Source organism: Manacus vitellinus, unplaced genomic scaffold (assembly GCF_001715985.3).
Source record: "Manacus vitellinus isolate BGI_N305 unplaced genomic scaffold, ASM171598v3 scaffold_7_pilon, whole genome shotgun sequence".
NCBI classification, from domain to species: Eukaryota; Metazoa; Chordata; class Aves; order Passeriformes; family Pipridae; genus Manacus; species Manacus vitellinus.
The window spans coordinates 10,234,413-10,260,677 of NW_021940813.1; the positions used below are offsets into that span (position 1 = coordinate 10,234,413).

Below are 26,265 nucleotides of genomic sequence, written 5' to 3' on the forward strand. Positions count from 1 at the left end.
AGCCTAGGTAGTCTTCCAAAATGGAGGTTCACCAGTAAAGGCAAACTCTTATGCACAGTTAGCCACTGGGAGTGCTTTGGACCGAGAACAGAGCACAGCATCTGCACCTACTGATCAATCGGCGCAGGGAGGACCAACTGATTTTGGTGAAGATAGTTGCTCCAGAGGAAAAAGTCAAAGAGGATAAAGGCCAAAGTGGCTTAGCATAGTCTGAAACCTTGAGAACACGCTGTTTCTGGTTCATGTTGAGGTATTCAAGCTACCTGTAGAGAAGGAATATTTGGTGCATGCGTCAGACACATCAGGATTCAGGCAGAAACCTCACCGACCCAGGATGAGTGCACCTTGGATACTTTCATGGCTTTACCTTGCCAGCCCTGGAGGGGGGGAATGAAATGGCAGCCTGAGGTGAAACACAGTGAAAAATATAGGTAAGTTGGTTTTGGCTCTGATCTGGGTTTTCTCTCTTTTGGGGATGTTTCAGTCTCCTGCCTGTCCTGTCCCTGTGTAGAGAGGGGCATGGCTCCTCTTCTTTGATCCAGTTCAGGGCAGCTAGCAGGAGTTACTAGTTACTGGAGAGGGTAACATGGCACTGGGGGAAACTGCTAGGAAAGGAATATGCCCTTAAAAAGATTTTTTAGGAAGGAGCTGGACAAACATCCTTCAGAAATGATTTAAATGCTGTTGACTCTGCCTTGGGGCAAGGGGGTGGACTGCCTGACTTCTCACCCTGCCTTCTTGGACACCCAAGCCTGTTCTGCAGTCGTAGGACTGCCTCCACATCCTTTTTCTGACAGGTTTGGAGATACAGGAGTAATTTTATCCCTGATTTTATCAACTTTCTTGGAGATCTCTGAAGGCCATACATGCTGAAATTTAAGGAGAGGCCTCTGAAACTACAAGCTTGTCTTTGGACATCTCTTTAAAGACACTCCTGTCTACGCACAGCAATTAGATGTTAAGATGTTTATGGTAACCACCTTTGTGTCTGGTGTTTGCAAGTAGATAACGTGATGGATAGCAGAGGTATAAAATCAGTGTTTGCCATGTATTTCTCTCTGCAGTGTAAAAGCAACCTCTTTCACACATATCCCATTTCCAAGTATTCCACAAGTCAGTAGATTGCTGCAGAGGAATTGCAATTCCTCTGTAACTCTCAACTAATTTGCTAATGCCCTCAGAAGTTTAAAAGCCACTGCAGCTTCTTGTTGAACAGGCAGGAGATAGGGTGACTCTTCTTTAAATGAAATTGTGATAATCACAGAAAATCTAGAGTGAAGCATATTTAATGAATGATTTTTGGCTGGAAAACATAGCCCCAAGCCTGACTCTAAAGAAAACAGGGGAAACAGATCTTTTTCCTAGTCTTACATTCATTTGGCTGTCTTCAAGGTGTCCACCTGGGTTCTGCCAAGGCTGAAGTTGTTGTTACAGCTTCCCAGCTGCTACCGCAGCAACTGTTGTTTATTTAAGCAAAGATCCTGTGCATTCCTGGACACAGCTTCCTTTCTTCTGGTCAGAGAAGGGACGTATCCAGGGGAAAGTAAATGTTGCCAGCTGCGCTGCTGACTTTTTTTGCTAGTGAGCATGTAGCGTTTTGCTTCAGGGCAAAATATCTGGTTATCTTCTGCTAGGAAGAATGCTTCAGAATTATCTCTTTGCTTGAAAATTAACATTCACTCAGTGGCATTTGCGGGTTTCGCACAGGGCATTTGGGGGTCACTGGGACTGGATGCTAAAGAGATGTTTCATGCAATGAAGCATACCCTGGGTTTGTGACCACAGACGTGCTAATGACCGTGCAGGTACCACAGGCAGCCTCCCAAGCCACAGTGCTCCCAGTGGTCCAAGCCTCATGGCTCCTGCAATATCCCTTCCCCTCCACATACTGTCACTGAAGCAAACCTTATGCCAAGTGCTGAAAACTTTTCAAGTACTCTTACTTTCCGGATGAGCTGCAAAAAGGAATCTGGCTGTAATATATTCAACTTGCACCACAAAGCAACAGTCCATATATTCATGAGACCACCCAACACACCAGTCAGCTTCCTGATACCAGGTTTTCACAGGCGACGTATAGTCGGAATACTCTCAGCAAAACCTACAGAATTGGCTTACATATCCCCACTGGGGTTCAACCACATGATAAAACCTTACAGTAATGAGCCTGTCGCTCTTAAGGGTGGAGGGGGCGGAGGAGGAAAGAGATGCTGCTTTATCTGTATTACTCCACATCACAGATGCTGACAGAATTATTGATTTAGAACTCACAGCTCCAAAAAGACTCAGTAATGTAATCTTTTTAAGTTGTGTTTTTTTTTTTTTCTTTTTTCTCTCAGAAGTGATGTTTTCAATAGGCCCCTTAGATATGGGCTCTTTGGGGACGTTGTTAAACTCGCTGCTGCTAAACCACAGTCACAGCCTTCGGTTTGTTCCACACAACTCTCACGGTCTACTGTCTCTTGGAAGAGCCCATAGCTGTTAAGGTCTATTGCTTTACAGGTACTCTAGGAAGATTGAGGGATTAAGTTATACATTATGTAAAACTACCCACTAATCCTCTTAGTGTGCATTACCAGTGAATGGCCTGAAAGAGGCTCTCACTAAAAGAGCCCTAACATTCACTTTCTTGATGACATTTTAGTATTTGAGGTTTGTATCATGGATTTTGGTGCTGAAATATTCAGTACACCATCTTCTATCTGCTGCTAGATCCACTCACATGTCCTCGTAGAGTGCTAAAAAAATTGCAGTTGGTAAAGCAGATTACATGTTTAACTAGTAGCGAGACATGTATAAAATAGAATTATATATTTTCTAGAGTGACAGAGTCACCTGGATTTTTTGTTCTTTTTTTTTTCTTTTTTTGTTATTTTTTTTTCTTTTTTGTTTTTATAAGAAAAAGAAACGGCTATAAAACCATGATTAAAAATGTTACAAGGGATGATTTCCATTTTAAAATAATGATATTTTTAGAAAAAAAAAGAAGTGATTTATAACATAAAAGTGTTTGGAAAGCATTTGGTTGCTGTGTACTGCCTTCTTTCCCAGTACAGTTTGCTATCTTTTATATAGTCTTGCATAAATGTTTAGATTAGGGGAGAAAAGAAAAATTAAATGTGATGGCTAAGACTTATAAGAGCTGACTCACTGACTTGAGTTATTGCTGTGCAGAAAGTTTGTAAAGCCTTTACATCCAGCGAACATTTAGTGCTACTTCAGCCTTGACAGTTGACCTTTCAATATGATTTGGTTTAGCCACAATAATTGCAGCATCTGCAGTACAGGCGATGCAGATGACTGCTTAGGAACCCAATTGCTCTCATTAGATCTTACTTCATGCATCTAAAATTCAACTTCCCTTTGCATGTGTGTGAAAATTGAGCAAGGTACAATCCCCTGGCTCTTTTCTTTTTTTTTAATTTATTTTTGATTTCTCCCATAATTTTGAATATTCCTGGATTTAGCTTAGAGGAGGGAGGGAAAACCTCCAAACTCCTTCCTCTCCCCAGATATTTAGTCAGTACTGGTTTCTTTTCTTTTTTTTTTTTTTCTGTTTTGTTTTCAGTAAGACCTTGTGTAAAAAAGCAACCAACAAATCAAGTTAGACTGTTGTAATTTGGTCAACCACTCGGGTGCTATCCATATCCACCATTTCAACACACTCTATTTCCTCACGGTTTTCAGGATTCTTCTTTTCTTTCCTCTTCTTCTTGGAGGGTGGCAGGAAAGTCAGTATCACAGGTAAAATGGCAAAGCAGTGAAAGAAGGTGACTAATGCTATTAAAAACAAGCACCTGAACAGTGTACGGGTCAGATTTGAAGGCACAGCTGCAAGAGGAATCAGACCAACAATATAGCAGAGGTAGCTCTGCAAAATAGCTACCCCATGCACTTCCAGGGCATTTTTCACCCATTTAGTTCTTGTGAGCTCTTTGCCCAGGACAAAGGTTGATAACAGTGGAGCACAGTTGTCAATTGTATAATTAATTCCGTAAATTAAGCACAACACAGAAATACAATCTAGTTCCACTTTCCACAAGGTCATAAAACCTATAACTCCAAATTCAACCGAGGCAACAGTTAGAGTGAGCCAGACATTGATCAGAGAGTCTGCGACCAGGAATGCAGAGAAGAAGAGCAGAAATAAAGCACTAATGCAGGAGTTTTGTAAGGGGGCTCCCACTGAAGAGGCATAACGATCCATGTACACAAATGATGGATTGAAAACGATGAATTTCACCTTGGAGGTGAGAGAGAGCTTCCTCAGGGTCTCCAGGAGGTCATAAAGTTCTTCCCTCTTGGTTTCCATTGTCTTTGCCACCAAGAACATCCTGGAGGCCACAACATCAACTTCATTGTTGTATTTCTTGGAAAAGATGATATCCTCTGAAAAATGGGCAAACTGAGGGGTCTTCAGGAAGGAGTTCCTCAACATATCAGTGAAATTCTTCTTGGGCAATCCGGTAGATATGTTGAGTTTCCTAAGGTAATTTAAGTAGCTTTCGAACCAAGATATCCTCACAAAGCCCTTGGTATACTCCAGCACGTCCTCCTGGACACTGGTGTTCCAGTACTCGATTGACTCGTAGATGTAGAACCCAATCACTGGGCTGTAGTTACTGAAATACTTCTGCTGGGCAGCTGTATACTCGATGGTTCGTGTCGCAGTCGCTACGATGTTGCTCAGCTCTGACCCTTCACTGACCTGCAGGTAGCCCATTAAGGCAAAGGAAATATAAACAAGGTAAAAGAGAACTACAAAAGGCTTGACATAAGTGTTTGTTATCCAGTCACAATAATAGCGTTTCAGGAACCACACCAAAAGATGACTCTCGTAAGTGTTCGTTTCCTCTGAATCATCTGTGTCCTCACTGAATTTGGCTGTCAGAAGAAACCTATACCATGCAGGCTTCTCTTGCAATACCTCTGGCTTTGGTACCTTTCTGCAGAAGATACTATGCTGGTAGTTGTTTTCTATGTAGCCAGTAAACACCAGGCTGGAACCATAAAAGGAGAGTACATAGAGGTAGTTGAAGAAAATTGCAATACAGGAATTGCAGCAGAAAATCCTGGCTGCTTCAATGTTAGTGAAGGGACTGGCACCTATTCCAAAAGTGACCAGGTACATGGCAGTGGTGAGAGAAAACGAGAGCATGGAGTCTGCAAATACGGCTGCAGTCCTCTCTTTAACGTGTTGGTCTTCTCTAGTTTTTCTCCAGGAGGACAACATTTCAAAAGTCCCATATAACCCATGACCTACAATAGAGAACAAAGTGAGTGTTTAAAGTACTTGAATCAACACGTGGAAAAATGTAATGTGGACATGCTGAAAACTCAAAGATGACACAGCCATTACCCGTGCTTGAAGGAAATGTCCTGCAGAAGAGAGAAATGATTATGGAGGTGTGAGCCACAGGAGTGCATTTGCTACCTGACTAGGAAGCCTTACTGCCAGAGCTTGAGAGTTCTACATCACTGAGATTCATGGGTTAAAGAAAAACGATTCTTTTTTCTGGTTGGCTGTTTCATTTCATTATTTCGGAGTGCCTGTGATGGAAGGTGCTTTCAAATTAGTTTTTCCTGGTGATGGTATCTGACCTGTGGTGAAAACAAACAACTACAACCTGAAGTGCCTATGCAGGAAGCAGAGCAGTAGTTGGCTGCTTTGTAGAAAATCTGTAAAAAATGGAAATTCCATATAAGCTGAAAATTGTCAATTAAATTAGTCACTGATTTGTCCACGTCCTGTACAAATTTTCTGTCAGGAAAAAGAAATCCTAGAAGCAGGACAAAGAAAGCACAAATAAATTTTAGAGATGCAGAGTGGTAGAGCTGATACAGAGCTGCTTAAGGCATTGGTCTTCTTTATATATCTAAGGGCTTGTAAAAACAAATACAGCCATATTTTCCTTGGCAATGCCTACATTTGATAATGTATTTAATTGACTCTTAAAATGGATATACCATTCATGAAAGGAGATTAAGATCTGCTGACCTAAAATCTTGTGTTTAACCCCCAAGTGCAGGTAAATCAGGAAAAGTACATGGTTTTATCTTAATCCTTGGTTAGTTGTCTTCCTCTTAGAGTTTCTATTTTGTGACTGATAATCAAGATGCACTTGGAGGACATAGACATCTGCTCTTTCATAGTAGACCTGAGCTGGGAACTCAGCCATTGACCAGCTACCAGGTGAGAGGGGCTGAGGTAAAAGTAGGCTGATGATTTACAGAGATGAACAGAATATAGTCTTCATAGCACACCTAAAATGTAAGACTGTAATATTTTCTCATAATAATTCGTATTAAGTTCATCTTTACTTAACAGACTCCTTCTATCTAATCCAACCCTCTTTGCTGCCTTTTAATTCCTCCTCCTCGTTCTTTTGCATATTTTGCTGTCACCTGTCTACCTCTCTGGTCTGCTCTTAGATTATCTTCAGAAATTCCCAACAGCTGTGTTTTGCTCTTACCCATCTTCCCTCATAATCAGTGCTAAATTAGTTGCTGATAACACTGAAGTGTAATCACTGGACTTTTGAAATTGATGCTCCAGTCAAGCAGGTCAAGGTAATTCACAGATCTCTCTTAGAATTTCAGGCTGTCTGCAGAGTACCAAAAGTGCTGTATCAGCTCTGTTCTCTCCACCTGTAGACAATTATCACTTCTGCTACAAGGGCTATAAATAGCTGTCAAGAAACCTCAAACGAATCAGGTATTCTGGGAACTGGAAGACCATGGGATATATAAGGGGGTTGGAACTAGTTGATCTTGAATGTGCCTTTAATTAACTTCACAAAATAACCCTTTTGTGGTCAGCACCTTTAACTGGGGAGGCAGTTGTAGCTGATTCACTCCATCCTTCCTGAAATCCAGATTTTAACAGATGACAGAGCTGGCACTCTGTTAATGCTGAAAAGAATAGGTATTTTATAAAGAATTCACAATACAGAGCTCACGAGATAACAGGACAGCTGATGTATCTCCTTATCACTGGGTAACAAAGCCCGCACTCTCATGTATATCAGATATTTTACCTATTTTGTTATTTAGAGTCACGGCATGGACCTTGAATGTCCAATTTGTAGCAATATTACGGTCCTGGTTTTGGCATTCATCTTAATTTTCCCAAACAATGTTTTACAGCTGCTTTCAGAGGCCAGGTCGAGACTGTCAATTTGATAACTAGCACTGTGCCCCCTCTTAAAGCTAATGGGGAATACTGGAACTCCCCAGACATAAAATCAAGCAAAAAGCACAATCAGTGACTGGCACCCCGTTGCTAATTATGCTTCAAATAGTTATGTTCTAGGCTCAGTAGGGAAAGCTATTAAGCTTGCTTTCAGTGTGTTCTTTGTAAAGACAGACTGACCTTTATTTAAATGTAACTGATCACTTGCCAAAGCAGGGAGTGAGAGGTTTAATCCATTTATGGCTCCCATAAGTCCTGCAGACAGGCTTCTCTGAGAATTTCACATGGCATCATATGCATTAGCTTTGAGTGAGCAAAACAGAATAAAATGAGGTCATTGAATATTACAAATTACTTCCATCATGAGCTTTAGCTATAGCACGCTTTTGTAAAAAAAACCATTTCAACGTTAATAGGCTCTTGCCTAAAAATACTCAAATAGTCATATTAATTTGGAAAGCCTTTGATTCTGCAGTGAGAGAAAGAAATTAGAGCTAGTTAAATACGATGCTAAACATGACTTTTTAACAGGTATAAGATTTTGGATAATGTCTGATAACATGATTTCCAATATCACACACTTTCTTTAAGTAGGAAACATAAAACCACACTTTGCTGATATATAGTTTTCAAGACTACCCTAAAATGGAATCTGATTTAGAGAACTGCTCAAGTAAATGCATGAAGAGGAGTCACCACATGTGCTCCACAAAGCCAAGAGAAAAATATTTGGATACTCTTCTATTTTAGGATAGGTTCCTTTTGTTGTTTGCTACACAATCTGTGTGCTAGGAATGGGTATTTTCCTTCAATTGTACAGTTTGTGATTTCTCTGTCCACTTGTATAATAGCTACAGAATTATCATTTACCTTTAGGAGGATATGCCTAAATGAAAGTTGCACACTTTTTGCATCAGCGTCACTACTGACCTGACCAGTATCCTCTGAACAAAATTAGGCTGCAATTCATGCACAAACCAGGCATGGCAGTCAAACGATTAGCTGTATTTAGCTAGGATGGGATTTACTTAATTTACTCCTCTAAATATTGAGTGTAAACACAACTTGGAGTAGCAATCTCCAACACTGTCTAACTCTGATGCTCATGTAAGTCTAATCCACTGAGATTAGAGCAGATACCTCCATGGAAGCATTTTGTGAGATTTTTTTTCACTTTTCTGCTATTTCGAAGTTTCCATTTTTTGCATTCATAACCAATTTGCAGCAATTACCTCTATTTCTCTAACTGATGCTATGTCTGCTCTACATAATATTAATGAGAAGGCGGCAATTTTTTCCTTGTAAATAAATTCTGCAATTGCTTTAACTGATTTTCTCTTTTTAATAGAGATTTAGCCCCAAATCTGCAATCATTTAGAGCAATTTGTTCATTATTCACGGTCATTCAGTAAATAATAAATATGATCTCAAACAGCTAATGGGCTACTGGAGATCTTTTCCTGTTGACATTTACTTTTATGATTCACTGGTCACGCCCTACAGTCAGGCTGCACGACCATGAGCTAACAAGGAGTACACAGAAAGACAGGGTATTTTTAAGAAAAAGGGGTTCTGAAGGGGCAAAGGAAAATGTAAAAGTGATAGGAGAAAGGTATTGGATAAAATGGGGATCAAACGTTTTTCCTTATTCTCTTTTTCTGCTACCTAGCATTTAGGAGATACTCCTACCATGTCTTGGATGACTGGGAACAGACGTTCTGGCTTTTGTAGTCAAAGAAAATAAAGAAGATAGTTACTGTTAATTCCGAGGAGCTTACAGTTTTTACATGCTGAGGTGGGCTACCTTTAACTTTAGAACTTAATAATAATACCACCAACTAAACCAATCACTTGGGCCTAGCTTAAACACAGTACTTTTATGAGTAGCCTGAAAATGCTATAAAAAGTTTCATTTTCCTCCTTCAGAATCAAGCCTTGCAATTACACATGCTCTGCAAAATCAATGCAGAGCATGCACGAGAAAAAAAATGCCCTTGCAGAAAGTTGTGAAAACTAAAGCAGCATTTCCTCTTCTTTAAAATTATCAAATTATTTACCTAATTTTAAAATACTACTTAGGTGCAGGCACTGAAGCTATTCTTTTTAGTACCATTTTAAAACCTCAAAAAAGAAATGCATCCTTTCTGGTTAAGTGGTTGCTCAAGGGGTCTTTACAAATGGGCATCGGCAGCCCAGGCTTAATGTTGGCTCTGCTCCTGACTGGCAAACTGCAAGACCAAAGCAGAGAGAGGTGAAGGGATTTAAGCAGCCCCAGAGCTTGTGAGAGGGCAGTAAAGTGACCCTCCTGGTCACTGCAGTCAAAGACCAGTTCTCTATTCATTTGGCTTAACTGCTTCCCTGAAATAAGGGCTGTTGCCTGCTTTTTTGTTTAAAGATTATGGGATATGTTCGATTTTGCACTAACATCATGTCAAGTTTTGATCTTGTGAAGATTAGGTTTGCATATTCAAACAGACTTCTGTAAGAGAAACTAAGGTGAATGGCTGAGAACAATGTTTTGGTTCCTCTTTTTGCAGTTTTACCTACCTGTGAAACTAGAGAGTAATAGTACACTCTAGGTCTTGGGGTTTTTTTCCTTACTGTTTTGAAGGTTGTATGTCTCTATATGTGCTTGATACTTGAGTAAAATCTCTCTGAATAAAGCACCACTTACAGGTTGTGAAGTTCCAGCCTTCTGTGTGGAAGGTTGCATTACAGGGGTAATCAATTTTATTAATCCCATTTTAATGCAGAGGTGCACAAAATGCTAATAAAGATTGATCTCCACCTCAGTGAGGCTGAAGGCTGCACCAGTACATATGTTGCCCATTAACTGCCAGAATTAAGGCCAATAAAGCATCAAACTGTCTTCCTAAGGGGGCAGACTTCTCTAGTGGCAGAGCTGAGTTAGGGGGTGTTTCTCCCTTCTCAGGCATTAGTTCCCCTCTCTTACTAAAGTTTGCTGATCCCACGTGGCTACTAACTAAAGGAATGGTTGGGATTAGAAAGCAGCCTTTGTTTTGTGTGTGGTTTTTTTGTTTGGTTTTTTTTGTTTGTTTTGTTGTTGCTGTTGTTTTGTGTTTTGATTTTGTTGTTGTTGTGGGTTTTTTGTTTTGTTTTGGGTTTTTTGGTGTGATTTCTTTTTTTTTTTTTTTAAGGGTTACTTTTAAACTGAAATCTTTTCCTGATGCTGATGGCACAAAAGACTGGCTGAAATGGGGAATGAGTCATGGTAGGATATATGGGAGCCTTGTAATCTGGGTAGGCAAAAATTTGAAGTGGAAGCATGCTCTAATGGAATTATGTAGGTTAGGTATGGATTTTGATTTAAGGTTTTTGCTTGTATTGTAATGGATGCATCCTTGTAAGCTATCAGTTCATCTGGACAAATGTTGTCCTACTTAGGTTGATTTAAGCATGAAATCACCCCACTGAATAGGAATACTTGTCTGCAAGAGGAATTTAGTGTGCTGTGAAAAAGGGTGTGAAGGTACAGAGGGCAAACTATGTTGCACCGGCTTTCTTCGTGTGAAGCACAGCTTGATTCACATTCAAAGTGCAGTGAAATATCATCTGCAGAGACAAACACTGGATGAATTAACATGAAATAGCTAGGATGCTGTAAATTCATATCCCAGCTTGCTGCCAATGCAGGCAAGGTCTCAAGAACTCCACTTGTTCAAAAATAGTACGTGGGAGATCAGAATATATCATATCGCAGGAATGCCCTTTCCAAAATGGTACCTGCAATAACATATGATATAATGAAGGTGCCATGAATTTTCCTAGCTGACAGTATTAAAAATAACAATGTACACTGCTCAACTCTAGGACTGCTTTCCACAGTAATGTCAACAAAGAAGCTGAGATAATTTCCCCCTGCTGACTTATTTTTTCCAGCTAGATCAGTGAGCTCATCAGCTCCCATCTTCTGACAAGCCAAGTGAAACTACTAATCCAGACTCCCTTTGTCACAGGAGTTGCAATCAACCAGTTGTTGACTGAATACCCAACCTGCCTCATGTGGCCTCTCCCAGCAGGCACAATTTCAACTTGGAACATATAGCAGGTTCAAAGTGCTACTGAATATGACAGGCAGAGCAAGAATATTTGCATCCAGCTGAAGCAAACATCTGGCTTCATACCCTGTTCTCACTAAAATAAAATAATGATCCTTCAGCATGCATACAGAATCAGCACCAAGCCTAATTTAGATAACACTTTTCACCGAGTGGGTAACAATTTACTGGCACGGGTTGAGCCGACCAGTTAAACCGTCATTACCATGCTGGTGCAACAAACTGGGTGTTACTCTAAGCAATGCCCACCTTTGTAGTCCATAAGTGATGCTGCAACACTACAGTTTTGCTGTGTGAATGTCAGACCTCAAAGAGGGTGCCTATCATAAGACATCCCACAGTGTGCAGACTTGTCTGTCCCAGACAGTTCTGCCAAGCTGAGAAAATGCACTGTGAATCCTACCTGCTTTTTCTACACTTGCCTAAGTGTTTCTGGGAGCCCAGTTCACAGTGTAAAGTCTATAGGACACTAGAGAGTCCTACAGGACACTAACATCCTCTAAGGTACTCATCTGATCAGTTGTGTTTCCAGGCAGCAGTGTTCATCTCAGGAGAATTGCAGCAAGGGGACTGCAGGCTGTAGACAGTTGAGTAGTCTTAAATGCATCATCATTTGCAAAGTGATTGAAGTCCCAGCCACCCAAGCACAGCCTGACTTCATTTCATCCTTCCAAGCACAGGTTCAAAGGCCAAGTAAGCCTGAATGCTATGTGCAGGCACGGTACATGGATTAAGAAGAACACATGAAGAGCAATATGGGATGGGATGTAGTGGTATAAGCATTGGCTGTACATATTGCAATGTTTTATTTACCTCTTATCACACAGACCCTACATGTCTGTATTGTAGAATTACAGGTAGGACAACATACCTCAAAAATATGACAATACTACTGAGTAGGTTCAGTATTTGCAATTATTGTTTGAAAGACGAATAAATTTTACACATAGGTACTAAGGTGTACTACAGCTGCAAGTGTTAACATCTGACTTGGGATCTTCCCAAAAGAGAAACATACTGAAATTAAGTATGTCAGCCTGTTATGCATCTAGACGTGATACCATTAGAACAATCTCTGGTTTTGCTTTACATTTGAGTATTAGCCATTCACCCTCAAGCATCAGTCTGATCTCTTCAACCTGTTTACAACAGCACTGGCCATTCCAGTCAGAAAGCCCCAGGCACGCCCATATATTCTTCAACTTATTACCAGCATCAAACACACAGTGAATTGGCACAGTCACACCAGATAAAAATCTGCCTCAGTCTCTGGAGAGAGTTGTGTTTTGTGCTATATTCACTTGGCAACAAAATAAGAGAAACCAAAATGTTTATTAATATGCACTCAGTATCTGCTGTGTTTCACAGCTGTGGGTGGCTGTGCCCACAGAAGCGCACCGCTGAAGAGAAAGTGTCCCCGTGCAACACAGTGTATTGGCTGGTGCACGCAGAGAACAAATCTTCAGCTGGTGCTCAGTGCTTCACACTGCGAGACCACAATGATATTTTCAGTCATAGATCCTGTAGAAAGACTCTCTGGGCCATTAAGCCCATGCTCAAATTGCTTAATGCACAGTCAGGAAAATGGGGTGCGTCTGGAAATCCAGCACAAGGTTAATGCCTCATTTAGGTCTTGTGTAGCACTCCCAAGCACAGCTCAAAAGGGGGCTAAGTTCCTCATAAGACGTGTATGGATCTGCTGCACCAGAGTGATTTTGATCCCAGTCTTCTGGCAATGAATATCTGCCATAATATCCTACATTTTCTACATTTCTAAACTTAACTTTTGAAAATGCAGCACAGGATCAACTCTCTGTTCTCCTGTGAAAGTCTGTTTTGGACAGGCGTAGCCCTTTCTGCGTTATACTGCAAAGTACACACTTGCACAGAGAAGGCACTGACAAAAAGAAACCACCCTCACATTCTAGGTCTCACCCTAAATGGTCGGGACACAGCCAGTGATGCATGAGGTACATGATGCACCCCACCTATAAGCTCCCCAACACTATTTTTGACGTGGCAAACAAGCAACAATGAGCCAATGTTTAGAAAATGGTACAAGTCACAAGCTATTTTTAAAAGCACGATCTACATATTACTATTGAAATGAAAATCATTCTATATATAAATCCCTAGCTTTGAAGAAATACATACACACATATGTTCCTATAATTTCTACCTATATAAGGGGAAAAGAAACAAAACCAATGAGAAGTTTTTTAATTAAGTAGAATTAAGCCTCATTACTCATAGTCCTAGACTTCACCAAAATCCCTAATCAGCAATGGTGGTAACATAGTTCACCACTTTTTGTTTTTTGAGTATATGCATTTTTAAGCTATTCGTTATGAAAAAAATCTGACTACTTAATATTTTTAAAGCATACCAAACTGTTTAAATTAACAGCTGCTTATAATAATGATTATATGTGTAATTCAGCAGTTATGTGGTTAATCCTGGACAGTCCCATTGATTTCAATAGAATAAAAAGTACTGATTTAGGCTTTGGGAAAATGCTGGATTTTTTTTCTTGTATCACCCTTATTTACTATTGAACCAATGTAATATTTGCAATTTTCTTGTTACAGTGATAGCAAGAATGTCAGATAAACACATTTCAAAACCAGAAATGTATTTGAGAGAAAACCTGAGTGGTTCTTATATTTTCAGAAAGACAGATAAGCAAACTAAGTTTTGGTTCAAAATCTACTTTTATATATAAAGCGAATATTTAATTCCACTTAAGAATCAGCAAAGGCTTGTTTTGGCGTTTAAATAGCAGGCTGTCACCTCTGTTTAAGTGTGTGACTTGCTTTCCTCTGTTTTCACAAAAGATATGGCAAAAGTTAAAAGTCATATTTCATTCAGTGCAACAGAAGGAGCTGAGCGTTAGTATAATTTGGTTTTAGCTGCTGGAATAGTTATGTCTGCATAGGACACTCATCTGCTGACTACCCAGACTTTGTGCAGGTCTGAACCGAAAGCATTTGAGCCAAACCTGCGCTGTATGTGCAACCCCATGCTTCTGGGGCAAACAGCAGGGGAGTGTCCGACTCTGGCTGGCCTTCAAAGGTCTCCTTGCCCCAAAGTCCCACACTCCTCCATCCTCTTTAACTCAGAACCATCAGAAAATTCTCCAGGAAGCACAGTGTGCTGTGTCTAAGCTGTTATTTGAAGAGACAGGGAGAAAGGCGCACGGAGGATGACAAGAAGAGGAGGGCAGGGATCTGCAGATGCTCACCACCACTGCTGGCATGGGGTGCAAACCCTGGGGTGTGTGGGGGTAGTGGGATGCACCAGGGATGCTGTACAGGAAGGGAGAGTCTGATGCCAGGATAGTAAAGGAATGACAGATACGGCTTGCAAGATGAATTCCTCCATGAGGTACCTCCAGCCTCTCTAGCCAAGGAGGTGGTTAGATCTGGAGTTAGTATGTTAAGTATCAATGGGTTCATCTCACATATGACATGCTATGACTCATATCAGCAGACAAAACTGCAAACTGATTTTCTTCATTTGAGTTTTTTGACAGATTTTATGCATGTGGTGTAAAAGAAGTATTTAAAAGTGAAAGCCTCCTGCAATCACCTGTGAAAGGTTGTTTATCAAGTTACAGACCAGCCAAGTGACATACAGCAAGCGACAGCTCCTGAAGATGGAGTAAGACGCAGTGAAGTACATCTGGGACAAAATCATGTTTTAAATCTGCTTTAAATTTCTAAGCCCACAAGCTAAAATATCATTTGCTTCTAGGAGTGTTGTCCTAGTGGAATATGGGCCAGTGGAATATGGATTTGTTTACCACACTTCAAATTCCCTTTTTCTTGTGAGAAAGCTGCAACAAAAACATCTCAGGTATACCCTTAAATTCTCCTGTTTAAGTGATGTTTGTCACTGCTCTTACTCACAATATATAGATAAGCCATATGTGAAACAGAATGTTCAGAAAGTTGCAAAAATTCAGTTAAAGCACATTCAACCTACTATTTTAAAAAAAAATAATTACAAATTTGGAACTCAGGCTTTCCACAAAGCATCTAGACATATTCCAATTTCATTTAATCCACTTCTGGATTAAATAGTCCTCTGCCAGAGATTTCATGACCTGAAAATGGCTGGCCCCCTCTCTGTCACACATGCCTCTGGGCTACTGGCTATTTGGGGAATGCCATTTAGTTGAAACCCAAAACATGTACCATCTCTCTCACAGATAAACCTAAGATGAAAAGTATCATCAGTTCCTGTCCCAGGTCTTCATTGACAGGTCCTGTACACAGAGTATACCACAAACATATACATACAAAGGGAGAGATAGCAAAAGGATTTTTTTCTCTAACCTCTGAACTTCCAGTATATTCTTATATATGTGAAAGTTTCTCTTGAGGGACTTCACTACTTGAAGAAAATCAGGATGCCAGCCAAACTCTCAGTACCTGTGACTGTTTGGGACATCTCTGACAAAGCTCTCCATTAAACCACTGCATGCACTGACTTCTCTGCAGTTAAAAGAATGCAGACAGTAAAAGTGTAACAGCTCTCTGTTACATTTTGCATAAATGATTTAAACATGCTGTATCACCTGTTTTCATATGACACAAGTGTATTTTGGAGCACCATCAGTTAAGGGGAAATGGCCATTCTTATTCAATGCCTGCACAGCACTTGGTTTCAATATTTAGCTGTTCTCTGGACTGACTTACTACAGATAGAACTCCTCTTTTCCAAAAAGCATTGCAAATTATCTGAGTCATTGTCAGTCTTATGAAGCCAAGAAGCATATGTGTGCAAGGATTTCACTGGGCTTTGTGGTGGTGAGGGGGGAACATGGACACATGTTGGCTGTGTGTCACATGTGGTCAATGCATTTGCACTGCTCAGGAAAGGGCTAGTACAAGTGTCTAAAGTACTCTGCCACCACTTGCATTTCAAGCTTATTTCCTTCCCATGCAATAGTGGTTTCATAGTGTTTGGGCTCCTCAAGGGGCTTGGGAAATCATTCTTCAGGAGAACTGGAATGAGGGAGACCAGCACGTGAAGCAGGTGATTAATCACCTCCTCTTTGGGCGGAAAACACTAACTTTGGTGAGAGGACTCACTGGCACATTGAGTGAAGGGTGGCCCAGGGGCTTCCTTCTGCTCTTCCATGTGAGGCACAGAAATGCTGGGTGATACTTGAAGGACTGCAGAAGATGCATGGCTGCTTACAGACATCAGGAAGAGACTGAGGGACTGAGGACAGAAAAAGGAGAGGAAAAAGGCGTGATGAGGAAAGTGACATGCCTAGGATTCTGCTCGGGGTATATAAACCCAGATACTTTTATGCATTTCTTAGAAGAGGGATGAAAGGAACAAACCACAAAATGTTTTAGGACTGTAACTGAGCTCACAGGGTTGAACCGGGAAAGCTGAGCAGATGGAGTGACAAAAAACCAAGTGTACTTCCAGGGCACTCTTGGAGTGCTTTGGCAGTGTGAAAAAAGAAAAGGATGAGTGGTGGAAATCACTGGGAAATCTGAAACAGCTGACATACAACTGCAGGGTATAGTTGGGACCTATTTGAGAGCCAAGGAGGTTACTGAAGAATACAGGGGAAATGGTAGGAGCAATGGGCCTCACTGTGGCTGAGAAGAGAATCAGAGAGGAATTTAAAGGAAATCAAAACAAGATGGCAGAGGGGACCCACTGAGAGGAGAGCAGAACACAGGAGAAAAGATGAAGGAAGCTTAAGGAGACCAAAAGATGCTGAGAGTTGTGCTGGCATCGGGAAGGAGATGCTGTGGCCTGGAGCAGGAAGATGGGTAAGACCTGCTAGAGGAGGCTGCCAGAGATTGCAAAAGAGATGGATGAGATGGGAGAAAGGGACATGGGGGCAGCAAGCTGAGGGAACCAGCTGAGGGAGGATGTCCTTCTTCCCAGCACGAAAAGACAGCAGAGGGGCAGTTGGAGAGGAAGAGTGAGAAAGCCTAGCTTAGGGAATAAAAAAACAGGGAGACTCGGTAAGCTTCACATTTTTATTAACAGACAGCAGGAAAAATACTATACAAAGTCAAACACTTGGGTGTGTGTGCTACCTCTGTGTGTGGACTGAAGGGCACTGGGGAGACCTGGGGAGGGGCTAGTTTTCTCTCTTTGAGACTAACTGTATGTAACCAATGTTGACTCTTCAGCTTTACTGAATATAGCAAACATTTGGATGCTTGATAGGGAGGATAATGAATGCTTTTCAGTGTATATATTTGGCATTATGTTGCAATTCCCTACCAGCATGTTCTTCCAGAAAACTAAAGAAGAATCCAAGACATGTGCCTTGCTGGCACTGAAGTGCAGCTCCAATGGGTTGCCTGTGTTGGCATGTGCTGGCCTGAGCACCCTCCTCCTCTCAGGGTTTTTGTGCCAGTTGTTAGCTGCCTGCTTGGTTTAACTGCCTGTTCCTTTCATGGTCTCTAACCTTCAGCAATCCTCTCACTTGCCCTCCTGTGCTTTTCACTCCATCATCAAACACACTGACCTCCCCTCTTCTTCTGCTTCCTAAATTTTTCCTTCTGACCTTCTTTCCCAGCTGTCTCTGACCTCACATCCCATCACCGCTACTCCAACTTTTTGCATCCGTAAAGCCCCTGTACAGGTATCCCAGCTCACTCCTCCACCAGCACTGCTCTCCCCCAGGCAAGCCATGTAGCAGGTGTGTGTCCAATAAATTTGTGTTTCTCAGAAACTATCAGAACTTCTCTGCATCTGTGAAGTGCTACTATGAGCGCTGGTACCTCCAGGTACTTCACAAAGTGTTCTGCAACTCACCTGCTCCTGTGCTTCCTCCTGACAACAGCCCTGTAACAGTCTCCTTCTCCCCCTTGACATTCCTCCACCTGTGACTGAACCTCAGGAGGACCCTGCCTGGGTCGTGCCCGACATTTCCACCTGCTCCTTCCCAGTCATCCCTCCCTGGACCTCTCTGTTGACTGCCTTTGCTTCCTCTCTTCCCAGAGAGGGCATGCTGCCAGGGTGGGACGTGATAGGAGGACGCAAGGAGGTGGCAAGAAGTTTTGCTGAGTTTCACACAGGGCTGGCTATCATTTCCTTTTACAGCATGCTACAAGCTCAAGCCACTCTCATAACTTCTACCTGGTTTTCCCCTGCCAGCATCGGAGGCTAAATATAAGCTCATGGAGCTGGCCCTGTGTCCCTGCCCATATCTGGCAGCGCCTGGCATTCCACCGTGATTTCAGAGGGCCGATGCTTTTCACGAACTTGGCAGCTGAAGAGAGCCACTTCTCCCTGAATAAGCTGTATTTGTTTCTGAAGGAATAGGAAACACATTGCTAGTTTTCTCTTCAGTGCAAAAGGCTATGCTGCAATTTTCTTTTGAGTGCCTGTGTTCCACTCCACCTCCGGGAAAAAAAAAGTCACGCCAAAAACTTGTTCAGACAGTGCTGTTTGTTGTTCAATGGTTTGTTTGGTAACACTGTGGTTTTTTTTCAGGAAACTGGTATTTTTAAAAAACTGGCAGTTATTAAACAGTGTTTAATGCGTAAGGGAAACTTATGATGAATATGTTAGCATCTGTGCCAGACCAAACATCTGTAGTTTTTAATGAAGCAGGCAACAGGAAATCAGAATTTTAATTCTGTTTTTCAGCTGACATTAATAATCTGCTATTTTAAATTCAACTAAGTTGTAGAATTTATTTTTTTTGGTCCGTAGGGTCAAAAATGAATAGCCCTAGTTCAACAAAGTATTCCTATTCATGAACTAGACATGTGAGTAAACTTGTCCTTAAATTACTTGTTTACAAACTGATAAATGTAGATGGTAGTTTTAAAAAACCACGGAGGCATATACTAATTCAAAGTAAGTCCAGACAAATGGTGGGAGCCTGCCAATTTTCCAGGTTTTAGGCTTCACTTTCATGTTAGAAATACCTGTATAAATCCAGAGCTGAGGACTAACAGTTCCTAGTTTGACTTGACAAAATATCCCCAGAGAAAACAGTGGCTGCAGCCAGCCTGCCCTCCTCTGCTACCTCGCCCCTGGTACAGCCCCTTGGTGGGGGCTCAGGCCAGTCCCAGGTACTGTCTCCTGCCTGGCTCTCACAGCTCAACCTCCAGTCACCAAAGGGGACCTTTACTCTTTTGGTGCCTACTGGGGAAGGAGGTCTCTGGCAACATCTTTCCTGGCTTCTAATTTTTTCCACTCAGTTAGCAACCAGTGAGGGGAACAAAGAAACCTGCCACAACATAAAAATCATCACAGTAGTGACATACTCAGACTATGTAGAGACACCTTTTGTGAGTTGGGTTATCTGCCTTAATTAAAAAGTAAAGTAAATTAGAATAAACTACCATGAAGGTGATTAAAACCAAAGCATGAAGTGTGTAAACTCTTATGTCATATTTAACAGGCAGGGTAGGCAAAACATATTCCTGACTACACTTACACAGCCTGAGCTTAAGACTGCAATTTGGTAAGTCATGGCTATTCAATAATTTTAAATTGTCCCGTTGATGCAAAAGTTAAGAATTCAACATCTACAGAGGCTGGTACCTTTCACTACAGCTTTTTTGTTCTTGGAAATGGCTGATGTAGAAGGGATGTCACAGAAAACAGGATGAAGGAAAGCACCTTGACCGGACGTTTTTGCAGACATACTGCCTATATTATTAGAATGGGCTTGTGACTGGACGAACTATTCAGAAAGTAATTACTGAAAATATGAAAAAGTCGATAATTGCAAAACATTGCTGACCAACTTCAGTTAATACATCTTGGAAGGGCAATGATAGTCTCCAGATAAACTCAGTGAGGAGGAGAAACGGTGTGAGATAAACAAGCTATAATTCAGCAAGGACAAGGGTAAACTTCTACATGTTGTTTGGAATAAATGACTGTGAAAACAGGGTAGAAAATGACAGGAAGGATCTGTGAATTACCATGTGCCACCAACCAAATGCCAACCATTTCATACTGCTGAGAAAAAAAATGAACGTCATATGGCGATGTATGAACAGCAGTGCCACATGCAAGATGTGCAAAATCATCCTCCTACTCTGCTTGCTGCTGAAAGCCTCAGCCTGAATCCTGTGCCTAGATTTAGGCGCCACACTCCATGGAAGATGTGGAATGGCCAAAAGCAAGAAGATTGCTGGAAGTCTGGTTAGCACAGTCTGAGGAAACCTGGGATGAAATGGAAGAGGACTGGGCAAGTGAGAGTAGTCCCAAATTTGCAAAGAAAAAGAAAAGAAATTATTCTCCAGACGCAGTGGATAAATAAGGAGGACAACTGAGTTGCAAAAGGGGAATTCAGGTTAGACATGATGCAAATGCTGTAGCGGTAGTGCAGTGAAACACAGGAGGAAGCAGTCACAGAGGAAGACAAAGTGCATGGAGAAAAGTATCTGTTATGAAAGATGTAATCTTGTCCTGTGTCAGAGGGCAGATGATGTCTGGAGAGTGTCCCTCCACCTCCGCAATGCTGATGAAAAGTTAAAATTCCTCAGCTGCTATAAACTGGGAAAACTTCATTAATGATGTATGCCAGTAAAGGGGCCTTGCCTGAAATGTGTCCAGTGTAATCATTTTTTCTATCTAATTTTTGTTTCCAGCCCTGAGATTATGAGTAATAGATAGAGGGCTACATCGTTAGCCAGAAATCCTTTAGCTTTCTAAAGGTCAGTTAATCTATGATCTAATCTGATGGTCACTGAAATTAAATGGAAGCAGTTGAGCAGGCTATAATGGAGAGTGGTTAGTGTCTCTAGCCTTCAGTTACCTTGAGTTAAAATATCTTTTATAAGCGAAACAACATATAGGTATGAAATATATTTTGAAACGCGTGACGAATCTTTCTGCTGTACTGCAGCAACAAAAAGAAGGCAACCCTGCCTTTCTAGCTATCTGCCAGTTTAAAACAGTTCTCATTAAAAACTCCAAAATGCCTTCAGTCCCTTCTGTTCACCTGTTGATATTCCCATCCCTTGGGAGATTTTATGCAGCCGGGGAAGCAAACAAGATTCACCTGAACTTGGCTGCTCTATCTTGACTTGTTTCACAGTGAGAGCTGAGATGCCCTTTTAAGAGTGGAATACTTCAACCAAGCAAGACCAAAAAAAAAAAAAGAGAAAAAAAAAGGAAGAGAAAAGCAGAGCTGGCTGTACAGCTCAGCACTTTAAGGAGTACTAAAATAGAAATGTGAAACTTTTCACAGTTATCTATAAGTCTCTGAGGTTTTCAAGTCTCAGCACCGTCATTGTTAGTAAATTAAAGATCTGAAAAGCTGTCCCAGTGAGCAGATGCTTTGATCCCCAAACAAAGGTAATATTTCATATTTTTGAGTAATTTTCCCCATGTACTTTCATTTCATATGGCTGGACTTTAGACTGCTTTTCTGCTACTCTTGTAACATATCTGGAAATCCCCTCCCATGTAATGTTACATGTAAGATACACTGCTTAGTTTGAAGAACTGAATTTTATAATACATGCACAGGCATAAGAAACCAAAGACTCAGGTCAGAGAAATACCCTTCTTTTGACTCTGATTTTCTCATGCTGCATTTTCTCTAGATTACAATATAACTTAACTTTCATGGATGTCATCTGAAAATGAAAGTTCATGTAATGTAGCTGAATTCTCTCTGTCACTGAAAATATTCTGTACATTAACTGGTAGTGTGATGCACTGAAGCATAGTCTTTAATTAAAGTGCAACAATACCACAGTGCAACAGTACTACAATACCTCCACAGCACAGGAACCTGGTGCTGGATATAAAAATAACTGTGTCATATCACTACACAATGTAACTAAGTCAGTGGAGACACTCACACTTGAAACCTGAAGTATTACCGAGCACTGATTTTCAGCTGGGGAAGCTGTGATGAAATCAATGCATGCATTATTCTCCACAAATGAATAATGGCATGAACAAGGACATATTAAACACCTACAGCGCACAGAGCTTTTCACACTGGTTATGAACCAAACACAAACAAAGAGGCTGTGAACTCTCCAGAGCTCTCATTTTGTCTCCTGTGAAGTCCTCCTGCCTGTTTGGGTGCAATATGCAGCATCCCCACAAATGCCCTGGTCCCAACAGGAGAGGGCACTGACTTCAAGTCGGGAGCAAGATCACCCTTCTCTCCTCCTTTTCCTACCCTTGAAGAAAACAAAACAAACTGAAACCACTCCGTACTCCACAGTGAGTGAAGGTAATACCAAAGCCAGGGTGGTGAGGATGCCTCTGCTGACACAAGAGCCAGGGAGTAGCCAACGCTGCTTCCTTCCATAACCCTCGGTCACGGGATGTGCTGGCACTGACAACCGTTCCTGACCAGGGGTGTCAAAGCTCTCTCCCTCAGGGCTGTGAAACCCTCCCTACGCTTGCTCAGCCAACACAGGGACTTCTGGAGAAAAGCAACCCAGAACCAACCACCACCCTTTTCCCACAGACAGGTGCCTGTCAAGCCAGGACAGCACCGCTCTGCTCTCTGAAGGAGCCAGCACTCTCTAAACGCTTAATGTGGGCAGTCCCTCTGGTTTGCCAGCACAGCTGACACTGTCAGCGTTGCATGGGGACTCCTGCAAAGGTCTTTCTCTGAAACCAGAATCAAACATCCACAGAGAACAGCAGCTATGCTCCCGCTCTGCACAAAGCATGGCATTCACATATCCTTGTTCCTTGCTACTGCACAGGCTTCACATCCTACGGCAGGGTGCTATGCCATTCCGGAGCCTCTGGTGTGATTTTAACATCCTGACACTGTAAAAACAGTTTAGGAAAAGAGGCAGTGTAGATTTGGCATGGGGCAGCGCTGCAGGGATGAGGCAACGGGAACCATGCAGTGATGCTTCTCTGCTTGCTGGGAAATGTCAGGTAGGCACAAACACACAAAAGAGAGAGAGGAGATAGGAGATAGTTACCTAACATGACGAAGGGAATTCCAAGGAAGGTGGAATTGTATTTCCCACCAGTGAGATTGATGATCCCAGCTGCAGTCAGGGTGGCAAGGGTCACAGTCAGCAATCCCAGCAGGCCAAGCCAGGGTTTGCTGCGGACACAATCCTGCATGGAGCAGCAGAGAATGGCCAAGGTGACCACAAGGACCAAGCTTGTGATCAGGTAGCGTTCTGACACCCTGCTCGTCTTCTGGAAATCCTCCTTCAGCGAAGAAGAAGTGAAAGGATACATTTTGACTTTCCTGTTGGATTTCTGGAAAAGTTCAACAGTGTCACAAAAAATGGATTCCCACTTCTCTGCAACCATGTCATTCAAGGAGTTGATTGCCTGCAAGTAGTAGGTGAGCTGAATGGCTTCTGCAGACTTCACCCGGTCCTTGCTGTGCACAGTAACCCCACCGAGCTGATGCCCGTTATACACTTCCCTGCCATCCTTTAAGTGAGTAATCGGATAAGTGATTGCAAAATTAGTTCGATTAGAAGAACGAGCAGCCTTTAATTCCTCCAGTACATGCACTATGTCGTCCACTATGCATGTCTTGTCATTGTTCAGGATACATATATGGGCAAACGTGTAATTGAAACCAGGTCTTTGAACTTGGATCCTGGTCACTGCAGAGTGCAACTACAAGGGAAAGAGAAATCACACACGTTATTCATCAGTTCATCTCACACAGCAGCAGCCAGAACAACAGCAGCTCCTCGCCGCCGTCCCTGTCCTATTTGATCTAAGCAACAACAACAAAAGTTCTGGTGATGGCGGTATTAATAGCACACTCATTGCAAAAAAAAGGAAACATGCATCAAAACAGAAGTATTATTCCCCCATGTCCTTTGCTGATAACTGTATTGTCTTGCTGTATTGTGAGTTGCATCTGTGCCATGCGCATCTGCTGTGTGGCCTCCCTAAATAAGCAAACTCAAAAGGTCCAGCCCTCCACTTTCAAGTGATCTAGGCCAGAACAAAAGGGAAATCTACAGACCAACCATGTCCAGGGACACTGTTGTGCTCAGGATTGCCCAATGACTCTCTCAAAAATGAACCTGAGGTACAGAAGGCAGAAGGGCAACATGATCAGGTGTGCCACCTGTGCAGGATGTGCCAGCAGCCTGGCAGTGTCAGGGCACTAGTACTCACTTAAAGGATGGGCTACAGCTGCATGCCCTACATATAGAGAGTGTTGGCACAGCAGGAAAAAGATAGCTGGCAATAACTAACTTGCCCTCTTTTCCTCTCCCTCTTTCCCCCATCAAATCCTCGGTAAGTCTGAGAGCAGGAAGCAATGACAGAGATGGACACTGGTTTTCCTTTTCTCTTTTTGAGAGGTTCTGTAAATTAGCGAGGGTCTCCTGACCTCAGGGTCTACAGGTTATTGTTAGGTCTAGCAGCTTTTACTGCAGCCTCCTTTGTAAGTTGTTTTGCATGGTTCTGAAATTTGCCATGCCTGAGCTCTGACCCCAAAAGCATTCAGTTATTTTTGAGCATGAGAAAGACAGAAAAATCACCATTTCTTCTTGAAAAAAATATAGAAAACTCTTGCAACCTTTTCTGAATCCATTTTAGTCAACATAGAAGATACAAGAAATCTGAACAACGGCAAGGGAATAGCCCTAACAGGCTGGGTTAGCAACGTTTTTAAAAAACAAAATATTGAGTTCACTAATGTTTGGAGCCTTAGCAAAGTACAAGCTGTTTTTTTGCAAACTTTTCTTGCAAAATGATAAGGCCTCACTCACCATGATTACCACTTAGCTCCTTCTGTGCCACCCCAGCTGTGCAGAGAGTTCCAAGACCTTCCATAAGGATGCTGCTGAGGCCAATACTAGAATACCCACCACAAGTCTGAGCAGACTTTCCCTGTGGCTGTGATGTCCTTCACGGTGGGTAGTCCCAGAGAAGGTGATCCAGGAAGGATGTCCCTCCACTCTTTTCTAGGTGGCACAGGGGGTAACCAACAACCCAAATGTCAGGGCCCCCTGCACACTCCTGTGCATCTGCTTTGTGCATGGCTTGGTGGGAGATGTGACCTCTCAAGGTGTGAGCAGGGACAATGCAGAGGGGCACACACCCCTTGTGCTGCCTGGGTGCAATGATCCCATGGACCTGGCTGCACAGCTGGTCACTTGGATGCCACATCTGATGCCCTGGGGGAAGCAAATCATGGGATCTGCTCTGAGGAACTGCATGGATTTATCCTCTGGTCCCTGTTACACCGGGGGAATTGATGCAGAGGTGCATTGCAAATGTGTGGTGGCGAAGGAGAAGCCCTCCTTCACCTGCAAAGTGGGGAGACCACAGCTCTTCCAGGGAGCTGAACAGCCAAATCAGGAGGACTCTCTTTTCCCTAAAAGGGGAAATAGTTATTTCGTGCCTTCAGATTTTGAGCAAGAGACCTGGCTACAGGGATTTTTTTTTTCTATCTACTTGCATGTGCTGTTTTCCACTGTAATCCAAAGAGGAGACTCTTCTGCCCAGTAAAGAGGCTGGAAACAGGTGATACTTAATGGAATTGGCTCCTTTCTGATGACAAACATTGTTTAAAAAATACAGGAGATTGTGTACATGAGAGCAGTAGAGCTTATACACTCCTCTGGTGGCAACGGACAAAATGGCTAATAATCATGGCTAAACTGTTGCATCTGTTGAAACTAAATAGTCATAGTGACTTTTGTGTGGTATTTGAGACCTATTTGTAGAAAAAAACCCAAACCATCATTTATATGGTACCATCAATCTGATTGTTTTGTTATTACATTGCACAATCTGTGATGGGTATAAATTGAATTATGTTGCCTGTGTTCCTCAGGATAATGTGACATCATAGAGGCAAAGATTACAACATTCCTATACTCAACCTTTTTCTCTAGCAGCTTGGGGGTGTATTTTTCCACATTTGAGTAGTTTTTATTTTTTTGACAGAAAAATAACAGTTCAATACTGACATTAGGAAGATAAGTTTGAGAAATGAACTAAACTAACAAATCTTTTCACAGTACTGTGAGAAAATGATACCTGCCCATGGTGAGGAGCAAAATTTTCCAT

At 42.0% G+C, this 26,265-nt stretch overlaps 1 protein-coding gene across 1 annotated transcript; it reads right to left on the bottom strand.

Moving 5' to 3' along the window:
- Positions 1-1,142: 1,142 nt before the first annotated feature.
- On the bottom strand, positions 1,143-26,265 carry PTCHD1 (patched domain containing 1). Its single transcript, XM_029964753.1, has 3 exons — positions 26,236-26,265; positions 23,187-23,847; positions 1,143-5,259 (listed from the first exon to the last, which is right to left on the bottom strand). The coding sequence occupies exons 1-3, from the start codon at positions 26,263-26,265 to the stop codon at positions 3,605-3,607; spliced, it is 2,346 nt and encodes a 781-aa protein (XP_029820613.1). The 3' UTR covers positions 1,143-3,604.